At 33.1% G+C, this 27879-nt stretch overlaps 1 protein-coding gene across 2 annotated transcripts; it reads right to left on the minus strand.

Annotated features, from left to right (window-relative positions):
• Positions 1–1416: 1416 nt before the first annotated feature.
• On the minus strand, positions 1417–27480 carry GMFB (glia maturation factor beta). 2 transcript variants are annotated; one of them, XM_051977939.1, is made up of 8 exons: positions 25225–27480; positions 23089–23110; positions 13567–13663; positions 12023–12072; positions 11081–11130; positions 10658–10740; positions 6064–6137; positions 1417–5281 (listed from the first exon to the last, which is right to left on the minus strand). In XM_051977939.1, coding segments are annotated over exons 3-8 (330 nt in total). In that variant the 5' UTR covers positions 13568–13663; positions 23089–23110; positions 25225–27480; the 3' UTR covers positions 1417–5209. The 2 variants fall into 2 exon arrangements, with proteins under 2 accessions (XP_051833899.1, XP_051833898.1); XM_051977938.1 differs by lacking the exon at positions 23089–23110.
• Positions 27481–27879: the final 399 nt, after the last annotated feature.

A 27879-nucleotide genomic window follows, 5' to 3' on the forward strand; every position in this document is an offset into this window, starting at 1 on the left:
CACAGGAGATACAGGGCCTGAGGTGAAAAAAAGTTCTCTGCACTCAAAAATGCCTATGACTGTAAAAAGGTACCCCAAGCAAAGATTTCATTTTTTAAAAAAGTTTTTTCATTTAGTTGGATTTTATTGAAGCTAAACATATACAGAGATAACAAAATCCACTTGAAGTTCCACATACAGAATCGAACTTGTCAGTGAAGTTACTAATTTTGGATATTTTCACTGCTACAAATTACAGGTAAGGTCAGCCACTAATTTTATTGAGAGTAAAAAAATTTGGGAGAAGACTGATTCATTCAGTCTTTGATTCAGTAATTTATTTTACAGAGATATTCATGCCACATTGTATATACTGCACTCTTTTGAGAAAAAGGCAAATGAGAAGAAAACTGCTGTTAATATTTTTGAAGGTTGCAGCATATTTAGTCTACAACATATTTATGGAAATGACTTGTAAGCTTTTGCCTTTAGATTACATATCTAAGGTTTTATTTAAAGTATTTAAGATATTAAAAAACAACAAACACTTTTCATGAGGCAATAAGAGGTCACAATTTTCATATATACATATAGTTAATATTTACAATAATAGAAGGTGCAAGCATATCCATGAAAGGTGAGAAAATATTAATATCACATTATATACAGATATACATATTAGTGAAATACCCCTTCCATACATTCATATGTGTATATGTAAATCTGTATATCTATATACACACACATATAAGTATATGTGCGCATGTGCACGAGAGAAGGAACAATAGAAGTTGGCCTAATTCCCACTTGTTATGTAACCCTTGTCAAATCTCAAAGTCTACAAATTGTATAACAATTGAAGAGAATTGGTTTTATTCAAAATATAATTTTTAAGAGCTAAATGACATACCTGTAAAGAATTAATATAACCTCATTTTATTTCACATTTGCTAAATAACCCAGTTATAAAATCTTGTCTTTGAAATTAGAGAGTCTTCTACTTGTTACAACCATTGGTTCAATACTCTATAATATTGGCCCTCAAAGAAATGACTACTATTCAAATTCACTAGACAATCAGAGATTTTTTTTTCCTGGAATATTCTCTGCCTTTTGATTCCTTACCTCTTTACAACAAAAGGTCAAATCTTTTGACCAATATTCTATTCTGGTTCTATTTATAGATAAAATTTTAACTTCTAGGCTAACAGTTTCTATATAGTGTGTTATATAAATGAACGATTTTGACATCTGGGGAAAATTTATAAACCTCTTTACAACTTGAAAAAAAAGTTTTTTTCCTACCTTCCCATTACTCTACACAATTCTCCTTTTCACTTACTTACAAAAGAAGCTTGTGGTATCCAATTACAATACTCCTAGATAAGTTATTAAAGATTTCAAGTGGTGGAGGAAAAAAAAAGATGAAACATTAAATTCTTTCATGTTAACATTTTATTTAAACCAATACATACATCATGCTTAGCTAGAGACCATTTAAAATAAACATGCAATATGAAATAGAGAAGACTGACATAATGTAAGAAGGTTGAGCCAGTTGATATTGTTAAACAACTACATGACACTATTAAGATATGTGAGAGTGAGTTTAATGTTTCAAGCTTTCTTAATAAGGTTGTATTTAAAACATTTCTATCACTGTAAGCATAACTCCAGCATGTCAGAATTCTCAAAATGTTCAAGTAATCTTTCTGGCTATAGAAACTTATACTTTCAATGAAAATTTAATTAAATCCTTTAAATCTAAATATTGCAGCTATCTAATTATTTTTATATGTATGAAGGCATAAGAGGAAACAACCTTAAGTTTTGTTTAAATACATTCTACTTAGGACCCTAATTAATTGTTACTAGATAAAAGGTTGATTTCCCCCTCTCCCCTCCAAATATAAAATACAATTTGACCCAAGGATTTTGAGATTCATCTTTATAAGCTGTGAAGGCTCAAATTCCAGACTCCATAATGGTCAATCTAATCTAATGAATTAACAGAGATAACACATGGTACTAATGCAGTAATCACAAAACATGAATTATACTCATTTCCACCAAATACTAGCATTCGAACTTTTATGAAAATATCCAAATCACTAGTTCAACTTTATGGATTGATAATTTACAATTATGCTTGCTGGCCATTTTTTATTAGTAAATGCTTAAAAAAGCCCCACAAACTTTATTTATTTACTCAATGAATTTTTAATAGTAAAATCAAACTTGGTAACGAACTCCCAATATTAAAGATTTTATTCAAGATTCAGACCTGAGCACACCAATTTTTTATGGCTGTCTGACTCCTGATAATAGGAGTTTTTAATAGGGAGAAAAAGTGTTGTCAAATCTTTTGCTACAAAGGCTATTATTAATATTATTATAAAAATATTTGTAATTGCATCAACACTTGCTTAAGTGTAAGAGGGTACTTAACTGTATTAAGTATATATACATTTCCAAAAACAATAAGACAAAACTCATATCTTAAAAAAAAACCCTGAAATTAAGTATAATAAATTAATGACAAACTCTTTCTTAGATTTGCTCCAATATCAGAAAAAGAATGATACCCAATCCTTGGAGAACATTTTGACATTACTATACTGCAATCAATTAATCAACCACCAATCATTTATTAAGCATCTACTATGTGCCAAACTGTATAATATTTAAAGATAGGTGACTTTCCCACACAAACTTAACATAGAAGGGGATAATTAATTTGTCCTATCTTTACAAAATATACTCTTCCTGTAATAATGCAAAAAGTAAGACAAAATGAATTGCTATTACTATTGCAAAATAAATGCTTTGACAGCAAGTAAGTAAAGTCATGCTTGTGAGGCAATTATTTCTTGGAAGTGTGATCAGTATCATTCCCAACAGTCTCAAGGTCTGAAAGTGCTACCAGATGAAGGATATGTTAGGAACTATTATGTATAAAGATTAGATTACGAACTAGATGGGATCAGTTTTTATTTGGAAGGTGGGAAATATTTTAAAATGAAATGGAACCATAAAATAATGAAGTGACAAAGGAGAATCTGGCCCAAATTCTAAGAACATTTTAACTCAAAATGTCTCCACTAAAAGCACTGTGCTATGGTCACAGATTTAATGACCACTTATCATAGAAGAAAAAAAAAATCACTTCCATTGAACTCATTACTACAACTAGCTGTCTTTAAATGTATGTATGCCATTGGTCACAAAGGGAAAATCAAGTTAAAGAATCTGGATTGTTTATAATCCAGTGCCACAATTAGATAAAAAATAAAAGCAACAATTTCACTGACAGGAGGTTAATAAATTGCTTAAAGGATCTTAGTATAAAAGACAAAAATTTCCTATATTTTAAGCTCACAGCAGGTAAAGTAATTACATTCTTTGACAGCATTACTTCCTTTTATTGCTGTGACCTGAGACAAGACTATTACTTCTTCAGTCAAAAGTATGCTTGCAACTAATATTAGCATAGAAGGTAAAACTCCTGCTGATTCTGGAATCTAGGTTGTGATTTGAGTCAGTGAACTTCTTAACTTCACATTTCTCATTATAAAATGAAGAGGTTGGACAAGATGACCTGTAAAATCCCTTCCAGGTCTAGATGCATGATCCTATGAATTTAAATGATATTTCATTTAGGATTCTAGATTCATTAGGATTCTGAAGAATCCTAAAATTCTCAAGTTTTTTTTGAAATAATATTTTATCTGGAAGAAATAAAGAATCTTTTCTAACTCTTATACAACCACAACAAAAATCTCTCTTTTCCTTTTTTCATCTGTTTTATATCCTCTTTTCTTTAATTTCTTGCTTTCCTATTGAGGAAGACACATAGAAGAAAATCTTAATGTTAATCTCTAAATGTAGTTGGCACATACATTTGACAGAGAGAAATTATTAAATAGAATCCATTGTAAATAGAAAACCATTGTTTTTGCTTATTTTTTTAGAAAATGACAGAGACACAAGATGAATCATTTACTTGGTTGTACCACTGGACTGAGGACATTTTGGCAAGTCTTTGTAAAATGTTCAGTTTTCAACATTTTAAAGCAATTTTATTGCTTAAAAGTATACTTCATAATAGGATTTATGCTGATGACATTTATAAAGACTAGATCAACTATTCTTTATTTAGCCTACAATGACACTCTGATAACTAAAGTATTATAACATCAATATGAATTTAATTGACATATTACTTTTGTTGCCTACAACCAAAGTTTAAGGTTAATACTACTTCTGAATGATACAAATCTAAATCAGACACATACAAAACCCTAACTTTCAACTGCCAGGCATTCACCAATGCAAGGAAATGGCTGGAATTTACAGAAATGTAGTTGGTTTTATTACAAATTTCATTTATAGAATTAGACACTATAAAACATTTTACTTGGACCTTTACAAAAGTATTAATTTCACCAAGTCTGGATTATTGGTGGTGTAAAACTCTCAAGATAAATTTTAAAGCTAACAAATCAAAGGCACAGTATTAACAGGTTTAAAATGACTAACATTCATATGACATTAGGAGATACTCAAGTTTATAACTCCATAGGACTTAATATTGGTTGATAGTTATGTATATTGGAAGTTATGGAATAAAAATGTAGGAAACTAAATAAGTTCCAGAACTAATGAAAAAGGACTTAGAACACATGATACTCTACAATCTTATTATTTATAGGCTCAAATTTGAGTCATTCTAAATCCTGGAATCAGGAGGACATGAGTTTAAATTTGGCCTCAGTTACCCCAGGCAAGTCACTTAATCCCAAATGCCTTGAAAAAAGAAAAAAAGGGCCATTCAAGCCTTTTAAGCATTTCACATATTTGCCAAGTAACAATATGTTAATATCCAGTATTTGTCAAAAGGAGGCAATGATTGCTCATACAAGCAAAACACCTACTTTCCAATGATTTCTGAAAATAGTAACAATTCTGAACCAGAAGTTATAGAAATTAGTCACAAAGAGTGCAAAAATTCCCTGCAGAAGTATTTCACTAAACAATTACAAAATACGAGGAAATGCTTTTAAAATTTTCATTACTATAAGAAGAATCTTCTCCTTTATACAAACTTTATAACTGAAAGTTTTTTAATTTACTGCAGGAAACAAAAATGTAAATAACAGTGCATTTTTAGGCATAAATAAGTATTTATGTCTGGTTCCAGTATAAATCAGGTTAGTATATAAATACCACATTAATGGAAAAATCCAAGTTTTTCACATAACCATTCTTCAGTTAGGTCTTCAGTATTTCTTATTTCAAATACCTTGAAAGATAAAAACTTCAAGTTAAAATGTAAAACTCAGAAGAAATGAAATAGTACATTGTTTATATCAAACTTTAGTTTCATTTTCCTAATCTGACCTCTATGAATAGCAAATTTGGTCTCTTTTGTAATGTTCAATTACTGATATTTTATGTTTGGAAAAATTAATTTAAAGTATTCACTAAAGCTTGAAAGAACTGGAAAAGGTGTCAGTCAGGTATGTCCATTAGCTGGGTCTACTCTGCCCTTGATCAAAAAATTACTGCTTCAAGGTAAAAGGTAGAGAAAAAGTGGCATAAATGAAAAGTAATGGTGGTAAGCCTCAAAGGGAGATGGAAGTGAGCAGAAAGAGGAAGTAGAAGAAAAGATCACTGCTACTATATTAAAAAAACAATCCCCCCCCCGTTAATCTATTTTTATTAAGATAACAAGAATAAAAAAACTATCAACTAAAAATTGATATAGGAAATTGAGATCGAGAAACATAAATTTTTTATTTTAGTCTTCAATAAGACAGTAGTTATTAAATCTTACATTAATTTCCTAGTATAAGAAAAATGGTGTATCATTTAAAAAATCATTAATAATTTTAGTTAATCTTGGATTCTAAGAAACTATATAGTCTTAGGTACATTTAATTGAATAGTAGCTTACTATTACTAAGTAGCTTACTTATTGAACTGGATTCATTTCAATATCAATAATAAATTTTCTAATCTTCTATAATGACTTAACTTTAGTTGGTATATTCTCAACAAACAAGTCAAATATTAAAACGATACCTTGGTTAATTCAGCTGTTTGAACTAGTTTATTCTTACTCCCAGCATACATCATCTGTTGTTCAGGCTTACATCCTGTAGTTCAGAAAATGGGTAAGCAGGAAATATGAGAATTTGAGAAATAAAAAGTAAAGAATTGATTTTTTTTACTTACATTTAATGTAGTTACAGAGATATACAATTTTTGATATATTTTTTTAATTTAATTTTTATTTAATAATTACTTTATATTGACACTCGTTTCTGTTCCGATTTTTTTTTCCCTCCCTCCCTCCCCCTGCCCCCTCCCCTAGATGGCAAGCAGTCCTTTATATGTTGGATATGTTGCAGTATATCCTAGATACAATATATGTTTGCAGAACTGAACAGTTCTCTTGTTGCATAGGGAGAATTGGATTCAGAAGGTATAAATAACCCGGGAAGAAAAACAAAAATGCAGATAGTTCACATTCGTTTCCCAGTGTTCTTTCTTTGGGTGTAGCTGCTTTTGTCCGTCATTTATCAATTGAAACTCAGGTCTCTTTGACAAAGAAATCCACTTCCATCAAAATATGTCCTCATACAATATCGTTGTTGAAGTGTATAATGATCTCCTGGTTCTGCTCATTTCACTTAGCATCAGTTCATGTAAGTCTCGCCAGTCCTCTCTGTATTCATCCTGCTGGTCATACAATTTTTGATATTAAGAAAAATTAAATTCACATGTTCTATATTTTGAAATTTTCATTAAAGTATATACATGAGATGATATAAAAAGATATGTTATCATCAGAAACTGGATGTATAGTGAGAATGAGGAACAAGGAATAAAAGGAGGACAGGCTTGTATCATTGTTACTCCTACAGTGTCAAGAGATAACAAGTGCTGATTTTAGCACTAAGTGTTTATAATACCTTTTACGAACATCTTTATTTGACCCTTAAAGCCCTGTGGAAAATGAATTTCTTGTGTATCCATAACTACATCTTTTTCTTTCTTGTCAGAACTTTTTTTTAGTATCTTCAGAATTTAATTCCTCAGGTATTTCCTTCAGACTTTCCCTACAAGGCTGACTTCCTCTATAAAATTTTAGTGCATGGGATTCAATCTATTCTCCTGCACTTTTTGAAATCTGCCTTTCTAATATCTAAGGAACATGTAGAAGTAGCATGGTATAAGGCACAGAAAACTGGCCTAGGAGCCATAAGTACTTGAGTTCAAATCCTGCCTCTCATACTTAGTGGCTGTGTGACCACTTGCTACCGACATAAACCCTCTAAGACTATATTAAGGACTTTTATTCTTCTTGTTAAGGTCTTTGTGTACTGAAAATTTATTTCCCTATAGATCTCAGTTAGCATGTTTTAATTTGAATCCCAAGGGGAAAACCATAAAAATATCTTTAAACTCCATGGCTCATCACTTGAAAGAATAATCCAAGGCTATTCTCCTGACATTTTCCAAATAATTTTTTTTTCAGTTCTATCCATATCAGTGAACATGTATCCAGTAAGTGTTAACAGTCTTTTTATTTTCACAACTAAAATCATCCCCTCTTTTCCCAATAATATCTTCATAGAAATGTCCATCCCCTGGACAGAAGCAGCTACACCCAAAGAAAGAACACTGGGAAATGAATGTAAACTGTTTGCATTTTTGTTTTTCTTCCTGGGTTATTTCTACCTCCTTGTGCAACAAGAGAACTGTTCAGTTCTGCACACATATATTATATCTAGGATATACTGTGACATATTTAACATACATAGGACTGCTTGCTATGTAGGGGAGGGGTGGAAGGAGAGAGGGGAAAAATTGGAACAGAAGTGAGTGCAAGGGATAATATTGTAAAAAATTATCCTGGCATGGGTTCTGTCAATAAAAAGTAATTATAATAATTAAAAAAAAAAAGAAAAGAAAAGAAAAAAGAAATGTCCATCCCATCAAAGGGCTCCAGTGTGCCTGGCATCACATATGCCAAAATACCTCCCGTACTCCCCATATTAGTTCATTTTGAGTAAATAAGATAACACTGCAATCTCAATACTCTCATCTTCCTCAACCAACTCTTTAAGAATAGATCTAGAAGCACAGATAACAGAGGATAAATTTCTCCCTACTAACCACAAAGCTAGAATACCCCAAAGATGGGACCATTTTTAACATGTCAGAAATGGGACTTTTCCTTTTTAAAAAAAAAAAATCAAAAGCAGGGGCAACTAGGTGATGCAGTAGATAAAGCACTAGCCCTTTGGTCAGGAGGACCCAAGTTCAAATCTAGTCTTAGATACTTAACACTTCCTAGCTGTGTGACCCTGGGCAAGTAATTTAAGCCCAATTGCCTTAGAGACACACACACACACACACACACACACACACACACACACACACCCCAAATCAAGCTGGTAAGCCATTTTTAAAACTGTCATATCATTCCAATATGACAAACTACTACACCATTCCCCAGTCTAGAAAAAAACTTGGAAACCTGTAGCATTATAAATATAATATAATAAATAAAATAAAGAATATTCTCTAATAAATCTCTTTAGGATGTCCCTTTTCCTTTACTTAGTAGAAAAACCAAGTTACTACATAAAACATTCATTTGAAGGAGCATATACCATCAAAAGTTAGATTAAACTAACCAAATTAACAGGAAATAAGTGACAAAACAAAATCATTAGCTCTTTGTATTACTGATGTGGAATTAGCATATTTTGATTTATTTTAAAATAGAGACATACATTTTAAAATTGAATTGTAAAGAAAAAAATCTGCCAAAATGTTTGTGGCAGCCCTGTTTGTAGTGGCTAGAAGCTGGAAAATGAATGGATGCCCATCAATTGGAGAATGGTTGAGTAAATTGTGGTATATGAACGTTATGGAATATTACTGTTCTGTAAGGAATGACCAGCAGGATGAATACAGAGAGGCTTGGAGAGACTTACATGAACTGATGCTAAATAAAATGAGCAGAAACAGGCGATTATTATATACCTCAACAACGACACTGTTTGAAGATGTATTCTGATGGAAGTGGTTATCTTCGATAAAGAGAGCTAATTCAATTTCAATTGATCAAAGATGGACAGAAGCAGCTACACCCAAAGAAAGCACACTGGGAAATGAATATAAACTGTTTGCATTTTTGTTTTTCTTCCCGGGTTATTTATACCTTCTGAATTCAATTCTCCCTGTGCAACAAGAAAACTATGTGGTTCTGCACACATATATTGTATCTAGGATATACTGTAACCTATTCAAAGGACTGCTTGCCATCTGGGGTAGGGGGTGGAGGGAGGGAGGGGAAAAATCGGAACAGAAGTGAATGCAAGGGATAATGATGTAGAAAATTACCCTGGCATGGGTTCTATCAATAAAAAGTTATTAAAAAAAAAAAAAAAAGAAAAAAAAAATCTAGAATCTGCTTTCAACAAATATTTCATTTTAGTAACAACTGTTTCATTTAAAAAATATTTAAAGTAAATGTAACATTTGAACTGTGTATTTATATAGTATATATACACACACACACACACACACACTTCTTTTAAAATAATACTTTAGTAGGAAAAACTACTTTTAAAAACTATAAATATATTTATTTGAAAAACAACCACTTTCATCAAATTTCAATTTATTGTACATAATGCACTTAAAAAAACCTTACCAATAATACTTCTATAATTGTTACATCTACAAAATATCACAAACAGACTCAAAATTTCAGATTAAGGAAAAAATACTAATTCAGTATTTTGAAAGGTGCTATCTGTAATACAATTATATATTATCCTTTCTAATCCTACAGATTAAAAATTACTCTGAACTCAAATAGGCCAGTATATGAAATAGGATATTTGCAAATGGAATGGCCAATCTCTAAATAAGCAAACAAAACTTACTATTTACAGAGAAAAGTTTTGAGAAATTAGTTTTGATTATTTTAATTTTTTGAAAAATTCTCTGAATCTGAGAACAAATTTTTTTTTTAATTTTATTTTATTTAATAATAACTTTGTATTGACAGAATCCATGCCAGGATAATTTTTATACAACATTATCCCTTGCAATCGCTTATGTTTCGTTTTTTCCCCTCCCTCCACTCCCCCCCCCCCCCGCCAAGATGGCAAGCAGTCCTATATATGTTAAATATGTTGCAGTATATCCTAGATACAATACATATTTGCAGAACCCAACAGTTCATCTGAGAACAAATTTAAAACTTATAGTAACTGATCTTGAACTCAAGAGAAAAATTCATAACTCAATAATTTTAACAAATAAAACAAATAAAAATGTAGTTTAAAGTTCAAACTTTTCTACTTGGAAAAAGTTCAAATTCTACAGTATATATCTCATTTAGCATACATGTTGTTCACAAAGTCTATGCCATGGGACGACCTCATAATATACTTCATTAATGACCCCCCCCCGGATGAAGTTCAAAATAGGCTGACCATAAAGAAAACTCTGTTGTTTTTATCATATACACAATATGACAAATTTAAGAAATTTTTCGCATTTCATCTTCTATATATTACTCAATATAATTCACCTTTCTAGAATGGATTTCTTTACATACATATATACATTATATGACAATAATACTTACCAACAGGACTAGAAAATATAAAGCATAGAGGGTATGAAACTCTTCCATCATCATGTAGATATTTATAACTATATACAATGAAGGTTTTTCTTAAGTTAAGGAAATGAAAGAAAAACAACTATTCTAGTACTTAGGAATCTTTTTAAAAAGAATACTTGATTAGAAAAATTAGACTCCTTTTTAATCAATTTAAACTAGGTCCCTATACATCATTTTACATTCTTCCATGATATTATAAAATAGTAACTTTAAAAATGAATATTGCAAAATAAAATTATGATACAACAGAAATGTACAATAATATAGATTTTTTCTGAAAGTACAGAACAAATAAAAAACATATTATGTGTACACCCAAACATGGAAAATTTTTCTCCCAGAAGAAAAAATAACTACTTTTAAAAAGAAAAATGAAAAGGATATCGAGGTTGTCGTTCAGGTAGTTCATCTTTAAGCTCATCTGGTGAAATGCCCTGGCAATTTAACAAAAAGCAGAGTTCAAGAATGTTTTTGCACATAAGTAATTAGTAGAATAAAATGTAACAATATAATTATAGACTTACAACCTTCGGGAGTAAAGCAAAACTTGACTAAACTGGACATCTACAGTAGGAACTAATAATTTCTAGGTGAGAATAGATAAAGTTCTTTTCTATGCAGCCAAGCATCTATTCTAACCACTATATATTCTAACCTCAACTATGCTGACTAAATAACAAGCTGATACACAAATATAAACTCTGCTAGGTCTTCAATTTCAAGACCCTATTGCTGAATGAATGAATATTCTTTCTTCTTCAAGTAACATGAAAGTTTCACTTTACTAAATTGATTCTTTTTGAAAAAGTCAAATCAAAATGAAATTAAAAAAAATTTTAACTTAGTTCATAAAAGGGCAATGAAATTGGCCTTGGAATCAGGAATACCCAATTGAGTTTAATCTGGCACTTGACAAATTGTAGCTTAGTAGTAATTGTCACTATGCCTGAGTGAAATGGTGATTTGAATTGGTGAACTGTTTTTGAACAAAATCCCAGGCACAATTCCTGTCTGTAATTTATAGAAAGTCAATTCATACTGGCTGAGCAGAAGTTCAACAAAAACTTAACTTAAGGGCTTGTTAATATCTCATTTGATAAAGGACTGCTTTCTTGATTATGTTTATTAGATGAGATTTCCTTAACACTTAAAATAAGATAATTTTCTTTACTTGGCAAAACAATATAATTATTACAATTTTTTTTCATGTAGTTACCACACATTTGAAAAAGATAACTAAATTTTATATGGGAAAATACATATAATTTAGATGATATTTTCAAAAGATAATATAATGAAAGATTATCTCTAATTAATTTGACAAACCTCATGCTCTTCATCCAGTACTACCAGCCGTTTATCCTTGTCAATCTTCACTATAATAAAAACACAATATATATGAGTGTGTATACCTAACATACGTTTAACTTTCCCATCTCTTGGACTTATTTTCTTAGAATTTAAACTGGAAACTGATCAAAAAACATGAATCAAACTCACTGATGACATAGTATTCTAATAACTGTTCTCTGGGATAGTTTATATTTTTTATACAGTCAAATCATGAAAGCAAGAATCTCACAAATAATCAAGTTTGTTGGTAGTATCTGTAAGTAGGTTTGTTTTATGAACCAATGATACTTAATTTTTTTTTTAAATATTGCTGTCTTAGCTACCTCAATATATTTTAAAATACCAATACTTTATTTTTCACCCTAATCCTGGGAAAATCTGAAAAGGGCCAAACTTTGCACCAGGGGGAATAATTCATACCCAGCATGGAATGAATGAGCAGGAGACAAATTTGACCTATTTTGGACAATGTGGAGAAAAAGAATGGCTTACTCAATCTTCCTGAATTAGAACATCAATACCACCTCTTTATTTTATTTGACAATTTCCCCAAGCATCAGATATCTACATTCAAATATTTGGACTGATACACATTCCAAAGTCAAATACATACAATTTGTTAAATTCGTTTCCTTTGGTGCAAACAAGTATTAAGGAAATGAGGGGAAAAAATCTACTACTTTATTTAAGCAAGTGACATTATGTCAAGCCTTTATTTTATTTGAAGTAAAGTCTCTTATAAAGTGTTTCAAATAGACATTATAAATCAAAAAGATTTGGAATAGCTTCCCTTTTTGGGGTAAAAACTGATTTTATTATAGCAAAAAAAGCACAGTTTCATTTTTCACAATTGTGTGCTTACACTAGCTTGGAATTTTTAATTTGTAGCATAAGTATAGTCACAAAGTTATTACTATAAATTTGCTTTAGATAAGCACAAACCACAGAATTTAAATTCTCCTCCTTCTTGACCATCGTTTTTTCATCATTACCAAATAGTACAATTTCAGACTCTCAGATTACCAATGAAGACGAGTCTTAAAAGTCAAATTCACTGTTGATGAGAAATGAAGGAAGCAATGCATAAACTACTATTACCATTTTTGGTAGATTTAGAAAAAAATTATTTATTGTTAAATAGTAGCTAGTTACTACTTCTGAAAAAAGTGAACATGCTTCCAAATATCTAGATAAAGCTAGACCACATCTCCTCTACTCTTGGAGAAAAAAACACACTTAAAAGTATTTGAGATACACATATATTTTTTATATTAGAACATTTCAGTCTCAAATAGAAGGGAAGCCAAAAGCCATTTGGAATGAACATAAACTAGTTTTTACTATGAGTTGTTACAATTTTAGAGTATCATTCTTCCCATTTTGTGACTTTTAGTTGTTTTCCTGTGAAAAATAAAATGAAAAGAAAAAAAATTGGGAAGGGAAATTACTTTAGAAAAATTTAGGGAAGGATTAAACAAGTATAAGACTATAACTTTGCTGACAATAATTGAGCTTACTTATAATAGCAGCATTGTTAGTTTCTTTGCGAAAACGAAACTTTCTCAGTTTCTCCACTAGATCTTCAGCAACATCACAAACCACCAGAGATTCACTCTGGGAAAAAAAAAACACACACACACACACACATACACACAAATGAAATAGTTTTAATATGTAATTTTAAAAGTCATACATGTAAATAAGCAATATATACATGGCTAGACATTAGTTTTAAATGAACATGAATACCATATATACAAAAGTGAAATAGCTGAAAAGTTTTAAATTTTTCATAATTTTAACTGTTAATAACTTATCCACACAAACTTTTTTCCTAACTGATATGATAAACTATGTGGAGATGGATAGGATTACTTAATTCTCCTTGCCCTGATCAAGGTGGATAACAAATAGTGGATATTTTCCATGTGGAGAAAAAATTCCATAAAAATAAAACTTCATTAGAAAGTTTTCCTATAGTAAAAGGACAAGGGTTTAAGTGAAGTGGCAATATTTGGGATTTAAAAAAAAATTCAGAAATCAAGCCATTCTCCAATTGATAAATGGTCAAAAGATATGAACAGACAATTTTCAGATGATGAAATTGAAACTACCTCCACTCATATGAAAGTGTTCCAAATCACTTTTGATCAGATAAATGCAAATTAAGACAACTCTGAGATACCACTACACACCTGTCAGATTAACTAAGATGACAGGAAAAAATAATGATGAATGTTGGAAGGGTTGCGGGAAAATTGGGACTTTGATGCATTGTTTGTGGAGTTGTAAACGAATCCAACCATTCTGGAGAGCAATTTGGAATTATGTCCAAAAAGTTATCAAACTGCATACCCTTTGATCCAGCAGTGTCACTACTGGGCTTATATCCCAAAAAGATACTGCAAGAATGTTTGTGGCAGCCCTTTCTGTAGTGGCTAGAAATTGGAAAATGAATGGATGCCCATCAATTGGAGAATGTCGGGTAAATTGTGGTATATATGAATGTTATGGAAATTATTGTTCTGTAAGAAATGACCAGCAGAATGAATACAGAGAGGCTTAGAAAGACTTACATGAACTGATGCTGAGTGAAATGAGCAGAACCAGGAGATCATTATTACTACAACAACAATACTGTATGAGGATGTATTCTGATGGAAGTGGTATCTTCGACAAAGAGAAGATCTAATTCAGTTCCAATTGATCAATGATGGATAGAATCAGCTAGACCCAGAAAAGGAACACTGGGAAATGAGTGTAAACTGTTTGCATTTTTGTTTTTCTTCCCAGGTTATTTTTACCTTCTGAATCCAATTCTTCCTGTGCAATAAGAGAACTGTTCGGTTCTGCATACATATATTATATCTAGGATAGACTATAACTTATTTAACACGTATAAGACTGCTTGCCATTTAGGGGAGGGAGTGGAAGGAGGGAAGGGAAAAATCAGAACAGAAGTAAGTGCAAGGGATAATGTAAAAAATTACCCATGCATATGTACTGTCAATAAAAAGTTATAATAAAAAAAATTTTCAGAATACATACAAAAACCCATAGACATAAAAAATAATTTATAACTATAGTTATACTTTATATATAGTGCAGCAAAATTCAAAAAGGGTCTTTGAAAATATCAATGATTATTAAAGATTTGGAAAATAGACCATGTTAGAAAAGACTAAAGAGAGTTAATATAGTCTGAAGAGAAAGGAAAATTTGGAGCTACTATAAGTTTATTTAATGTTGGAAGTGAACCTTAGAAATGAGTTTAACTTCCTCATTTTTCAGAGGAGGAAACTGAGACCTAAGCGATTTGTGCTTGGTCACCCAAATAGTTAAGAGCAGAGTCAGGATTAGAAACCAAATCCCCTAAGACTGAAGCTTTCCAACATATCAGAATATCTCTTAGATAGTCTGAAAACTAAAAAATTTATTCTGTGCAATGAAGAGGAAAAAAAGTGGGGGTGGAGGTGGAAAGAGGGTTTAAATTTCTATTGAAGGAATTTAATTGGATATCACAAAGAACTTATTTCCTAACTAAAACTATACCAAGAATAATTATCAAGTAAAGTCATGGAATTTTCTTCATCAGAAATTCTTGAGGAAGTAGTCAACAGCTATCATTTCAGAACAATTGAAAAAGTTTTCAATTTTGATCATTTAAATTTAAAAGTTTTTATGCAAACAAAAACAAGATTAGAAGGGAAGCAGAAAATTGGGGGAAAATTTTTATATCCAAGGTTTCTGATAAAGGCCTTATTTTTAAAATATATAGAGAATTGATTCAAATGGATAAGACTATATTACATAAGAATAAGTTATTCTCCAGTTCATAAATGTTCGAAGGACAATTTTTGGATGAAGAAATTAAAGCCATTTCTAGCCATTGAAAAAATGCTCTAATTCACTATTGATTACAACTCTGAGGCAGGTTGACTAAGAAAACAGGAAAAGATAATAATTGTTGAGGGAATATGGGAAAATTGGGACACTAATACATTGTTAGTGGAGTTGTGAACTGATCCATTCATTCTGGAGAACAATATGGAAGTATGCCCAAAGAGTTATCAAAGGGTACATACTGTTTGATCCAGCAAAGTACAAAGAGATTATAAACAAAGGAAAAGGACCCACATGTGCAAAAAATGTTTGTAGCAGCCCTTTTTGTAGTGGCAAGGAACTAGAAAGTGAGCAAATGCCCATCAGTGGGGGAATAGTTAAATAAGTTATGGTATATGAATGCAATGGAATATTACTGTTCTATAAGAAACGATCAGCAGGATGATTTCAGAAAGCCCTGGAGAGACTAATATGAACTGATGCCACGTGAAGTTAGTAGAACCAAGAGAACACTGTAAACAGAAATAAGAAGATTATACGATGATCAACTGTGATGGAATTGGCTCTTTTCAACAATGAGGTGATTCAGGACAATTCCAATAGTACTGTGATGGAGAGAGCCACCTGCATTCAGAGAGGATACTATGGGGGGTGGGGGGGTGAGAGGGGCACTGAATGTGGATCACAACATAATGTTTTCACCTTTATTGTTTACTTGCTTTTTTCTTTCTCATTTTTATCTGATTTTTCTTGTGCATCATGATAAATGTGGAAATATATTCAATAGAACTACACGTTTAACTTATATTGGGTTGTTCGTTGTCTAGGGGAGGATGGATGTAAGTGGAAAGGGAGGGAGAAAAATTTGAAACATAAGGTTTTGCAGAGGTGAATGTTGAAAACTTATCTTTGATGTATTTTGAAAAAAATGAGAAGTATATTTTAACAAAAGAAAAGCAGTTTTATGACAGAACTAGTAAGGAAAAATATTTTAAAACTATTAGAAAAACTAAAAGGGTTAAATTGTTCTGGATTAAAGGGACATATTTATTGCTTTTTGTTTCTCTTCAAGATGCTTTACTGAAGTGTGAAGGTGACTCTCAAAAGGCTTTACTAATGGAATGTTAGCTCTGCCTAGGTTTTACCATCCTGGTAAGGCTTCATTCTGGATCTTAGTAACAGATTAAGTATGGATGGGTTAATTACTAGTATACCAACCTGTCATTACATAATAAATTATATGGCTATGGCAATTCATGTAACAAAGAACAATACAAATGTCTCATTCCTATATGGCAAAAATAATAGGGCTTCTATTACACTTAGAGTTTGTGAAGCACTTTATAATTATCTCATTTTATCCTCATCACAAACATAAGTGTTATTATCTTTATTTTATAGATCAAGGAATTGAAGCAGACAAAAATTATGTGAGCTTCAAAAGATACTTTTGTTTTTGGGGTTTTTTTTTTTTTTTTTTTTTGAGAGATAATTGAGGTTAAATGCCCAAGTATACACTAAGGTCAAATTTGAACTCTCATTCTTCTGACTCCAGTGCTGGTACTCCATCTAGTGTTCTATCATTGTACCACCCTATCTGGGATATGTCTTAAAGCTGGATTTGAAGTTAGTTCTTCCTGGTTTGCTGCCTATGTGCCTCCTTCCTGAGGTTATAAGAACAAGAATTAAGAAAAGGAGGCAGAGAATATCAATTAGTTTTTAAACTATTTGTTAACATTAATTTAATTGTTGGTACTGCAAATATGAAATCCTTGTCTAGGGACCAATTAGCTAACTTATTACTAGAGGAAATGAATCTTAAGAACATTGACAGTTTCACTATAAAATGAAACTGGAAAACAAAATGAAGTTGCAGCTAAATGAAAAGTTGCAATCAGGTTCCTCAGGAATACAAATAATGGAATGGACAGAGTTTGTTTTATTTTGCATACAAAAGAAAATAAACATTTCAAAAAACACTTGGGGGCATCTTGTATTTCTTGATATGTTTGCAAAAAACCACAATAAAAATACCTGCAGTTTGTGGATCAAATTCTAATGAAGATAATAAAGTATAGAAGGAACCTACTAAGAGCTTTCAAATTAAACTGAAAATACACTTTAATACTTGCTAACTTAAATGCAAATATAGGTACGAGGAAAAAACATCAAGTAAGCAAATTAATAAACAGATAACAGAAAATGTATTCACAATTAAGAAATGTACACAGATTTTCTCACAGATGCATATCATGAATACCAAAATGAATACCAAATAACTTTTAAAAAATGAAATTAACTAAACCACAAAAACAACTAGTTAAAAATGAATTAGCTCTGTGCAACATGGCCATCCACTTGTTAGAATGAAGATTAAAATCAATACCAGATTTAGAAGACATAGCATAGTTAAAATAGCTCTAACCTATCATATTTATACAAACTATTGATGATGAAAAATAGGAAATGGATAAAAAATAGACATCAACACAGATTATTATCATTTCTAAAGGAAATAGTAAACCAATCACTATAATGAAATGGCCAAGAGAGTTTAAAAATTACTTCAGCAAGAATGAAATCAGAAAAATTATCCTCTCAAAAAGATGAAAAATGGAAAAGATTTCTATAACAAAAATTTACTCTCCATCTATGACATGGATGATTCTATAGCCACCATATCTGGATTGTGTCATAGTTTCTATTGTGCTGTAGAAATAGTACTAAGAAAAATAAGTAGAGAAAGAGTAGCTGGGACTAGACTAAGGGTAAGAGAAATTTCTTCAGGATGTGATACAATTTGGTGAGCATTAAGAAACCAGTCGTTGAGCTACTATCTGAATGACAGGATGATATCAACACTTGGAGAAAATCATGATTATTATTTTTTTTCCTTTTAAATAAAACCAATCAAGAAAGAAAATCTTTAGGAGAATTATCTACAGCTACCCAGGGTATCTTTCGAGGGAGGTATGAAAAAGAGCAGGCTTTCACAAATATTCTAAAGCAGACCTAATTTTTAATCAGATATAATTTGCTGAAAGATGCAAAGAATATATTGTTGGAATCCTTACAAAGTGCTAAGTCATTAGAGTTGATAGAGACAATAATTATCTAATTTAGCATGGTTCAGTATGATTAATCTAATCATACAAGGAGATGTTATGGGCCAGAAGAAACAAGGTACTAAGTGTAACTGAGAAACAATGCTTGTGTTCACACTTTTACTCATTGGAGTTCACACATTTGGGAGATTTCAGGGTTTGGTATGAGATATCCGAATTCACATCTCCCTTAATCTCTGCCTCCAGAAGGAGGAGTCAGCCTTTGGGAGATCACATAGATAAAGAGGCTCTTAGCTTCGGGTTAGAGAGTTTTACTTTGGAATATTCCCAGGGGTTGGAGAGGAGCACTCTGGGACAGACACAGAGCACTCTGGGAGATTGAGAGCCAGAAGCCCTCTCTCCGAGGCAAGGCAGATTCACCTTTGTGCTGGCTGAAGGCTGAAGAAAGCAGAGGCAGAAGCAAAGGACAAAGCTGGAAGAGCTCTTAGAACCAACGAGAGAGGCCTCTAAGAAAACTAACCGGACTATATTGGAGACAATAAAAGATCTGAACTTTTAGCACCTGGCTGCATAGTGATTATTTACTTTTAACTGACACTAAGGCTGCCTCCAGAAAACCTTCCAGTGAAAACCATTATTTTAAAGAAGAAAAACACTACAATATATAATTACACTGTGCTTATTATTTTTTGCTGATTTGACTCAATAGAGCAAAATGCCATTAAAAACTTAAAAAACAACAAAAAAAAACCCTTAAAAATTCTTCTCCAATAAAGGAACTCCTATGCTTGGTGTTAAATTTTGCCTCATAAGAGGTAAGATACAAGAAGTAATTTGGATACCCTCTGATTATGAATATCAAGCACTATATAAAAGGTATTCTCACCAAAGATGGTTTTATGGAAGATGTTCTGTATGGAGTTCAAGTGAAAGATTACCTGCAGATCACCGAATCATAAACCTTAGAGGTCACTCAACTCATATATCTAAAAAAAAGATGATGAGGGTCTTCACATGTTCCTCTTTGTAGATCAAATTGTGCTAAGCATATGAAGAACTAAAACACTGTCCAGTCTCTTAAATATGATTCATAATCACTCTAAAGACTTGGGACTAACTATCCATAAAGGGGGGAAAAAAACACCACAAGTGAATAAAGGAGCTCTCTTATCTAAGCCAAACATCTTCAATATTTTTTAATCATATAAAGACTTTGATCTTTTTTTCTGATCAGTAACAAATTTTTGATATCCCAATATGTTATTTATAAATCATATACAATCATCATTCCAGTATATTATATACATAACAAAACACACAGAAAATAGAAAAATTTAAACAATTTTATTTCTAAGCACAAAAATCTTTTATCCTCATTAAGATATTTTACTAATATAATAGTTTTTAAGATCAATATGTTTAAATATACTTCATTATTTTTTAAGACCTTGGCTTAACACTTTATGACATAAAATTTATCTATTGTAAATTCATAGCTATCATGGCTAAATAATGTAGCTCATGTAGCCCTACAATGAAGAAGTACATTATTATCTATGCTGATTAAACACATTTTAAAGGTTATCTGTCTCTAATTTCATTGGAGGAGGGGAGAAAGAGGTAGCAACTTATTAGATCCAATGTGACTGACAGTGAATAGTATTTTCAATCTGGGATTTCTTTGCAGGAATCTTTTTGAAACTACACATACAATTGAGCACGTTTATGCTAAAAGCAAATTAAACCCCTCTATTATTACAAAGAATCTCTTTTTTAATACCAATAGTCTTTTAAGAATGACATCATATAGCTAGGAATTACAGGATACCAGAGTCTCTAATGAATTAAAGTTAAACATATTAGTGGGTGAATACCTCAAGGAAATCAAGACAAAAGGAAGTAACAATAGCAAAAAAAATGAAAACAAAGGAGGCATACATTAATTAGAAATTAACCCTAAACCAATACAGAATAAAATAAGCAGAATCAAGAAAATACACAAAATAACCACAATAACATAAAGAAATATAAAACATCAATGAAATGACCAATCTTGAATTTAGAGAGTGGAAAATGATTACCTTACTACTTTCTGAGATAATCTACAGGTGTGGTGCAATCTTATGGTTAATGTCAGTTAGGGAACTGGTTATTGGGAACTGACAGATTCTTGTATGTGTTGTATACACACACATATACATATTCTTAAGCACCAATAAAATATATTTTAAAAATCACAGGTCATCCAGTAGATATAAATAGCTTATTACTTAGCAAGGCAGGTGTTAAAGATATTGGCAAATACATAAATGACCAGAAAATAATATGAATCAGTTAGGTGGAAAGAGTAAAGATGGGTAATACAATTACTTCACAGATAATCCACATACAATGAGGAAATCCAGAGGCAATTTGGAATGTTGGAAGATTAGTGGGAGAATATGAATAAAAGATACAAAATGAGTACATGACTAGGGGTTATGTGATTTGTACTATTAAAGAGAATAACCGTATGGATGAAATCATTTGTTCATTGAAGCACTAAAGAACTATCCCTAAAATTTGTTTTTTGTATTTTTTTTTGGAACAGTTTTAGATATATGTCTTTATTTCAAATACAAACATATAAATTTCTCAACTCAATATTTACTCTCCATAAAGAAACCTGGATGGATTATGCTTTAAAATTGATGAATGAATTAAAATGATTTGAAGGATACAAATACTAGCCAAAGAAAGGAATCACACATTCTGACCTTTGAAAGCTAATAGGACTATGTGCATTATGTGTGCTCATAAAAGAAACTTAAATGCACTTAATCATTAATATAATTAGTTAGATCAATTTAAATCTAGAACTGAAAGGGAGCTCATGCAATCGAGCTCCCTTATTTTATAGAAGAAGAAACTAATGTCCAGCAAGATAAAGTGACTTGTATCAGGCCACACAAGTAGTAAGTGTGCTTTGAATGTAGGTCTTGTGACTCCAGAATGAGTAGTTTTTCCACTACTATTCTAAAAGCTGAATTCAGATGTTTAAAATGCTCAATTATTTTAATATGCTTAACCTATGGCTTAATAACTTCCAAAATAAAACATCACTTCTTAAGTTTCCAAACAAGCACTGAGAACTAATAATTAGAATAGAAAATATGCCACTATAAAAAGTAAATTAAAATTTACTTTCATTTTTTGTGAGGTAGAATCTCATCTCAATAACCCACTCAGTTCGGTAATTTTCTTTTTTTTCCTTTTCCTTCCTTCCTTCCTTCCTTCTAAAATTGGGGTCAAGTGACTTGCCCAGGATGATCACACAGACATGAAGTGTTAAGTATCTGAGGCCATATTTGAACTCAAGTCCTCCGGACTTCAGGGTTGGTGCTCTATCCACTACACCAACCAACCATCCCTGTCCCGTCCTCTTCCCCTGTTCTCTCCCCCACCAATAATTTTTAATAGGCATTACAAAATACTTGTGAAATCCTGATTTATTATCTAAATGATTTAATATTTGCCAAAGTATCTTAAAAAACCCAAAAATTTCTTTGCCCTATTTGCAGATAACCACTCATTAAAAAAACTTAAAAGATATTTAAAAAGGAACCTGTCACAGAATCATTTTCTAGTAGGGTTACTATCTGCCTGGTCACATGGGTTAAGAGGCTGTCTTTTCTGTGAAAGATGACAAGGCTATTCCTAGGTCTTGACTGGCCCAGAGGGTTATATCTCAAGCTGTGCCTCCAATGAAACACTTTTTTTTTTTTTTTTTTTTTTTTTTAACACCTAAAGGCATAAAAAGAGCTCACCTATATTGGGTCAAGATTCATCAGCCTTGGTTCCCAAGCCCATGTTTCAGAGGGCAGGGAAGGAGAGGGGTGGCAGTATTGAGTTATATCTATTCAAGCCAATCCTTGTTGAATAATACATTTCCTGTATTAAGCTAAAGCTAAGTAAACCTCATTTTGTTCAATAATGTTGAATGCCTCATTTCATTTCAACATCCAATCTAATCCAACAGGATTCTGGCCTATTTCAGGAATACTCCTAAGAGAACTGTCACCTGCCTCCTATGCTACTTATCATACACTCTATCCACATTTAATGAGTCATACAAATAAATATAAAATGTACCTCCCATCAAGTGCTGTCATTACTGAAGGCTCCAAATGAATAGCAATAATATAAAAAAATTGAGAAGAGATAGGAAAACATTAGAAAAAGGTATAATGAAAAAGGCAGGAGGTAGTAATTCATTTTAAAAAACCAAAAATACTATTAAGAAATGGGCTATGCTAAATAAGATAGAATTTCGTGATTTTAGCAGCACTTAAGGTAGACCTATATACTTTTTGAAAGTTACTAAGTTAAAACTCCCAACCCTGACAATTACAGTTGCTTAATTTTAGTTGTAACATTTTTTGGGTCAATTGTCAATTTATTGGTAGCAGGAAATTTTTGGTGAGGAAACCCCCTCTATCAATTAGAATTCAACTGCTCTGTAATTTGGTCTTATAAAGTTAAAGTTAAATAACTTGCCTAGAGTTAGGCAAGCAGCATATGTTCTATGTGTTAGAGACTTGGAATCATCTTCCTGTTTAGCAGGTAAATGCTCTATCCACACATTACATTTATTTCCTACTCCCCAAATGCTTTGCTACGAAGATGAGAAACTCTAAATAGAATGTTTAAACCTTTCATTTTTGGAATGCTGGGGCCTTGATGGTTTCTTTCACTGTTACCTATCTCTTCTAGCCTACAATCTCAGGAAGGCATGATGGCCATTTCATTTAATGCCCTACTCCACAGCCATGTCCTCACCACATGTGTTTGCCTTAGCATAGATATCTTCCTTACCCCATTTTTACTTGTCCAGTTCTGAAAGGATGATCAGATCAATTTTCCCATTACTCCTATCAGGGATATGTCAAAATGTTCCCTAATAGGCCTACTCACCTACCCAGTAACTTTCCGAGTTCCTTCTTATACACAATTAACTCCTTAATTCATGTTGCCTCTCCCCATGAGAATGCAAATACCTTATGGGCAAAGGAAATCTTAGCTTTCGAATTTGTTTACTTAGTGCATAGTATATTATGTGTAATAAATGCTTTTTAATTCATGTTTTGCTTTTCAACAATATTTCAATGATTACAAACCATACACTCTCTAAGAGTAAAATTAAAAACATTTAAATATATAGTGTGCAAAGATTTAGGAAGAGGGGTGTGGGGAGAGGGGTGAGATAAAAAAGCATTAGTTCCGGAGTTAGAGAAGCCTGGTTAAAATCCCACTTCTGCCTCTTACTCTTATTCCGATTGTTCAGTTCCTATTTGAAATTTTCTTGGCAAAGATACTGGAAAGACTGGCCATGAGGAAGCTGAGGAAAGTCAACTTCTTGCCTCAGTTTTTTCATCCGAAAAATGGGACTAAATATTGTTGTTATGAGGATAAAGTGCTTTAATGTTATTTAAATACTAATTAGTAATCCTATTACCCTTTCCAAATTCTAAAATAACTTCCATAGCCGAAATTAAACCTAAAACGGTTAAGAGGAGTCAATGCAATTTCCTATGATATTTAAAACCAAAATACCCAGATGATCAAGCCGAGAGAGACACGTGGGCTTGAAGCGTTACAATAACACCTCAATTCTATACTTTCTTTCTCGGGGAGAGAAAGACCCGGATTAAATGACACGAAGACCAAGTCACCGAAGCCCACTGGGCAGTTTTTGCTACCACTTCAGGCGCTCCTTGGCTTCGGGTGGCGGATGGCTCTCGGCCAGTACCTATGAACAGGAGATCAAGAGAGGATGGGCGGAGGCACCGCGGAGCAAGGCGGGGCTGGGAAAAGCATAAAGCACGAGACCTCTCCCCCCTTCCCCTCCTCCCCGAGCTCTCCCCTCTTCTGTCTCCACTCTCAATCTCGGATTCCTTTCTCCATCTCCACCCCATGGAGGCGCCAAGGAGCCCGCGACAGCTCGGGAGCCGGAGAGTCGGGAAATGTGGTCTCGCTAGAGGCCACATCTATTAAGAACCGGGAAACCAAAGCCTCAGGGCCCATCATTTTGCAAAGATGTGACTGCTGCAGCCAAAGGGGAAAAACCCGGGCACACCAGAGCAGAGCCAAGGCCTAACGAGGCGGAGGAGGTTCTCCCGCAACTTCAGGGCGGCCCTGCACTTCACAATCGAATCCCGCAGACCAGAGAAAGCCCTATCAGCCAGCCTAATCCTTCGCCTCCGCCCCGCTTCCCAGGCGGCAACTCACCATTTTCCTTCCGGTAGGATAGCACCCGGCCAGAGACCTTCCCTTGATCCTTTCAAGAATGGAATCTCCTACCGCCTTCTTTCCGGCAATGGGCTATCCGGAACCGACGCCCCCCATCCAATCAACAAGCGGAGGTTGGGCGGAGCCTGCGGTTGATGACCAGACGGTGTGCGGTACTGCTCAAAGTTAGCTGATGGGCGATTTCTAAGTGAAATTACCGGTTTGGTTTAGTTTTTATTCTCTAAAGCCGTTATCTTCAAACTTTTTTGATCCTGAGCATGCTCAGTGGGAAATTTTAGGACGCCCCTTCATGTGTTTGTATTTATTTGTGTATAAACTTTGTAAAACTAGAGTCAGCGCGGCAAAGTATATTGGAGAGTCAACCTTGAGGGCAGAAGGACCTGACGCTATTGACCCAGTACCTCTGAGCAAGACTCTTAACTCTCATTGCTCCAGGCAACCGTGAATAAGCCTGTGAATTACAGAAAAGGGCCAATCTACGTCAGTAAAGGGTGTTTCCTCACCCAGGAGTTCTATAACAATGAAATCACAGACCTACTTCCTGTCTCTAATTGTTATGTAACTTAATTTTTAAATAATAGAAAATTTTAAAAAGGATTAGATAATGATGAAATATTTCATTTTGGAGTCAATAGGAAGCCACTGAAGCTTATTGAGCTAGAAGGAAATATGTCAGATCTGTCCTTCAGGAAAATAACTTTGGCAGTATTGTATACGATGCAGTATGGCAGTGAGAGACTCGAGAAAGACCCAGGGTTTTGGGGAAAATAGAATGAGTTCAGTCATGTCACAAAATCCCAGAGAAGAGAATAGTATCTAGGATGAGAGAATAGTCAACAGTATCAAATGAAGAAGAAAGGGGGAGAAGTTTGAAGATTAAATTTAATTTGTCAATTAAAAGTTGGTAACTTTGGAGAAAGCAGTTTTAGTTAAGTGATGAAACGGGAAGCCAGATTATAACGAGCTGAAAAATAAGTGAGAAGAAATGGAGGAGGCAACTATGGATAGCTTTTTCTAGAAAGGGGAAGAAATATATAAAATAGCAACTTAAGGGAATGGTAGAGTCTAGGATAGACTTTTAAGGGTAGAGAGATCTTAAGGATAAAGAAACATTTTAGGAGTGAAAGAATTCATTCATTCCTGAATTATTAGTTGTAAAATGAAAGTTTATTGTTAGATAGAAATCAGTTTACCAAGAGACTGACTTCTATAGTGACAGATCTATGGAAAATGGAGTTTTGGCACTGAGAATGCTTTCTCAGTGGGCAGAAGGGTCCTGGCAGCTGAGTGCATTATCTAAATCCATCTGCAAAAGACTTCCTAAATGGAAGCTATTATATTGGGTGTCTTAGTGGGGGCTGGGATAGCCCAAGCAAGTCAGACCCAATGGGGGCTGGGGCACCCCAAGCAAGTCAGATCCAGTGGGGGCTGGGACAGCCCAAGCAAGTCAGACCCAATGAGGGCTGGGACAGTCCCATCTTCTATTGGAATTAACAATACTTCAAAGGGGTGCTTTTTGACTAGAATTTCTAATTGAATCAAAGGGTCTGGCATCCTGCAAAGATAACTTATCTAGGGGCTTATGCCTTCCCCAGGAGGGGCTGAGAATCTGAAAGGGATCACAGATCAATAGGAAATACAGTTTCTTAAAGGAATCACCATCTGTTTCAAATCCACTTGCTTAAACAATACCTGATAGTAAATGAGCAAGTCCAGTGTGGTGGAGGTGACTCAACGGCATGGAAAGTGCTCCCCCTCTACCCCATAACTACTTCACTCTTATCCCTTCACTAGGAAAAAAGCCCTATGGCACTTGATCAACAAATCCTATGAGTACTTGATTAATGGGTGACCCTATCTTCACATTAAAGGAGCTGCCTGTGAAATCCATTCCTCAATTGATTACCCAACATAGGGCCAATGAAAGACCATCAGGATATTTGGATATCCTCTATTATCTAATCTATGACAAGCTTTAGCTGAAAGTTCTCCTGAATGGTCAAAATAGAAATCTAACAACCAATGAGACTTTGTATTTTACTTTGCCTCTTCTGTGTCATAGTCTGGGTAGCAAGTATTTAATACAAACTTATTTTACTTAAAAAATTTTTTTTACTACAAAACTAAATTGTTAAGAAAAGAGGGTATCTCGGATCATGATGAAGATCTGAGATTTCCTTCATTGGACAGGGGCGTGGACCATTTAATAAAATGCTATTGGCTCAGAGCTCTGCCTCAGTTTCTTTTATTGTAGATTGAATCCCACAGGTTAAAGACAGTATAGAAGAAACCTCTATTATTTCCCTCTCTAATCAGTTTTCCACATAGCTGCCAGATTCATATTCCCAAAGCAAAGGACTACCTGTCAGTACTCTATTTGAGAAGCTCCAATGCCTCGCTTGTCTCTAGGATAAAACATGAAACACCTTCTTTGGCAATTAGAGCCCTTTATAAAGTTCTAGATCCAGAGTATTGCATAATACTTTCATAAGCTCAAAGTTTTGGTCAATCTGGTCAATCTAACCTCCTTGTTCTTCTTTTTATACAATATTCTATTTCCTATCAGTATGCCTTTGCATAGGTTGTCCTGTGATGAGTAGGGGACAGGATGATCTCTCAGTCAATGCTTACAAG

This window comes from Antechinus flavipes, chromosome 2 (assembly GCF_016432865.1).
Source record: "Antechinus flavipes isolate AdamAnt ecotype Samford, QLD, Australia chromosome 2, AdamAnt_v2, whole genome shotgun sequence".
Taxonomy (NCBI): Eukaryota; Metazoa; Chordata; class Mammalia; order Dasyuromorphia; family Dasyuridae; genus Antechinus; species Antechinus flavipes.

What these genes read in the sequence shown, in the direction of transcription:
- GMFB (XM_051977938.1), bottom strand. An exon ending in TAACAATGCTGCTATTATAA is followed by an intron (nt 12,073 to 13,566) that starts GTAAGCTCAATT and finishes TTTTTATTATAG; the next exon opens with TGAAGATTGACAAGGATAAA. An exon ending in CTACCTGAACGACAACCTCG is followed by an intron (nt 10,741 to 11,080) that starts ATATCCTTTTCA and finishes CTTAAGAAAAAC; the next exon opens with CTTCATTGTATATAGTTATA.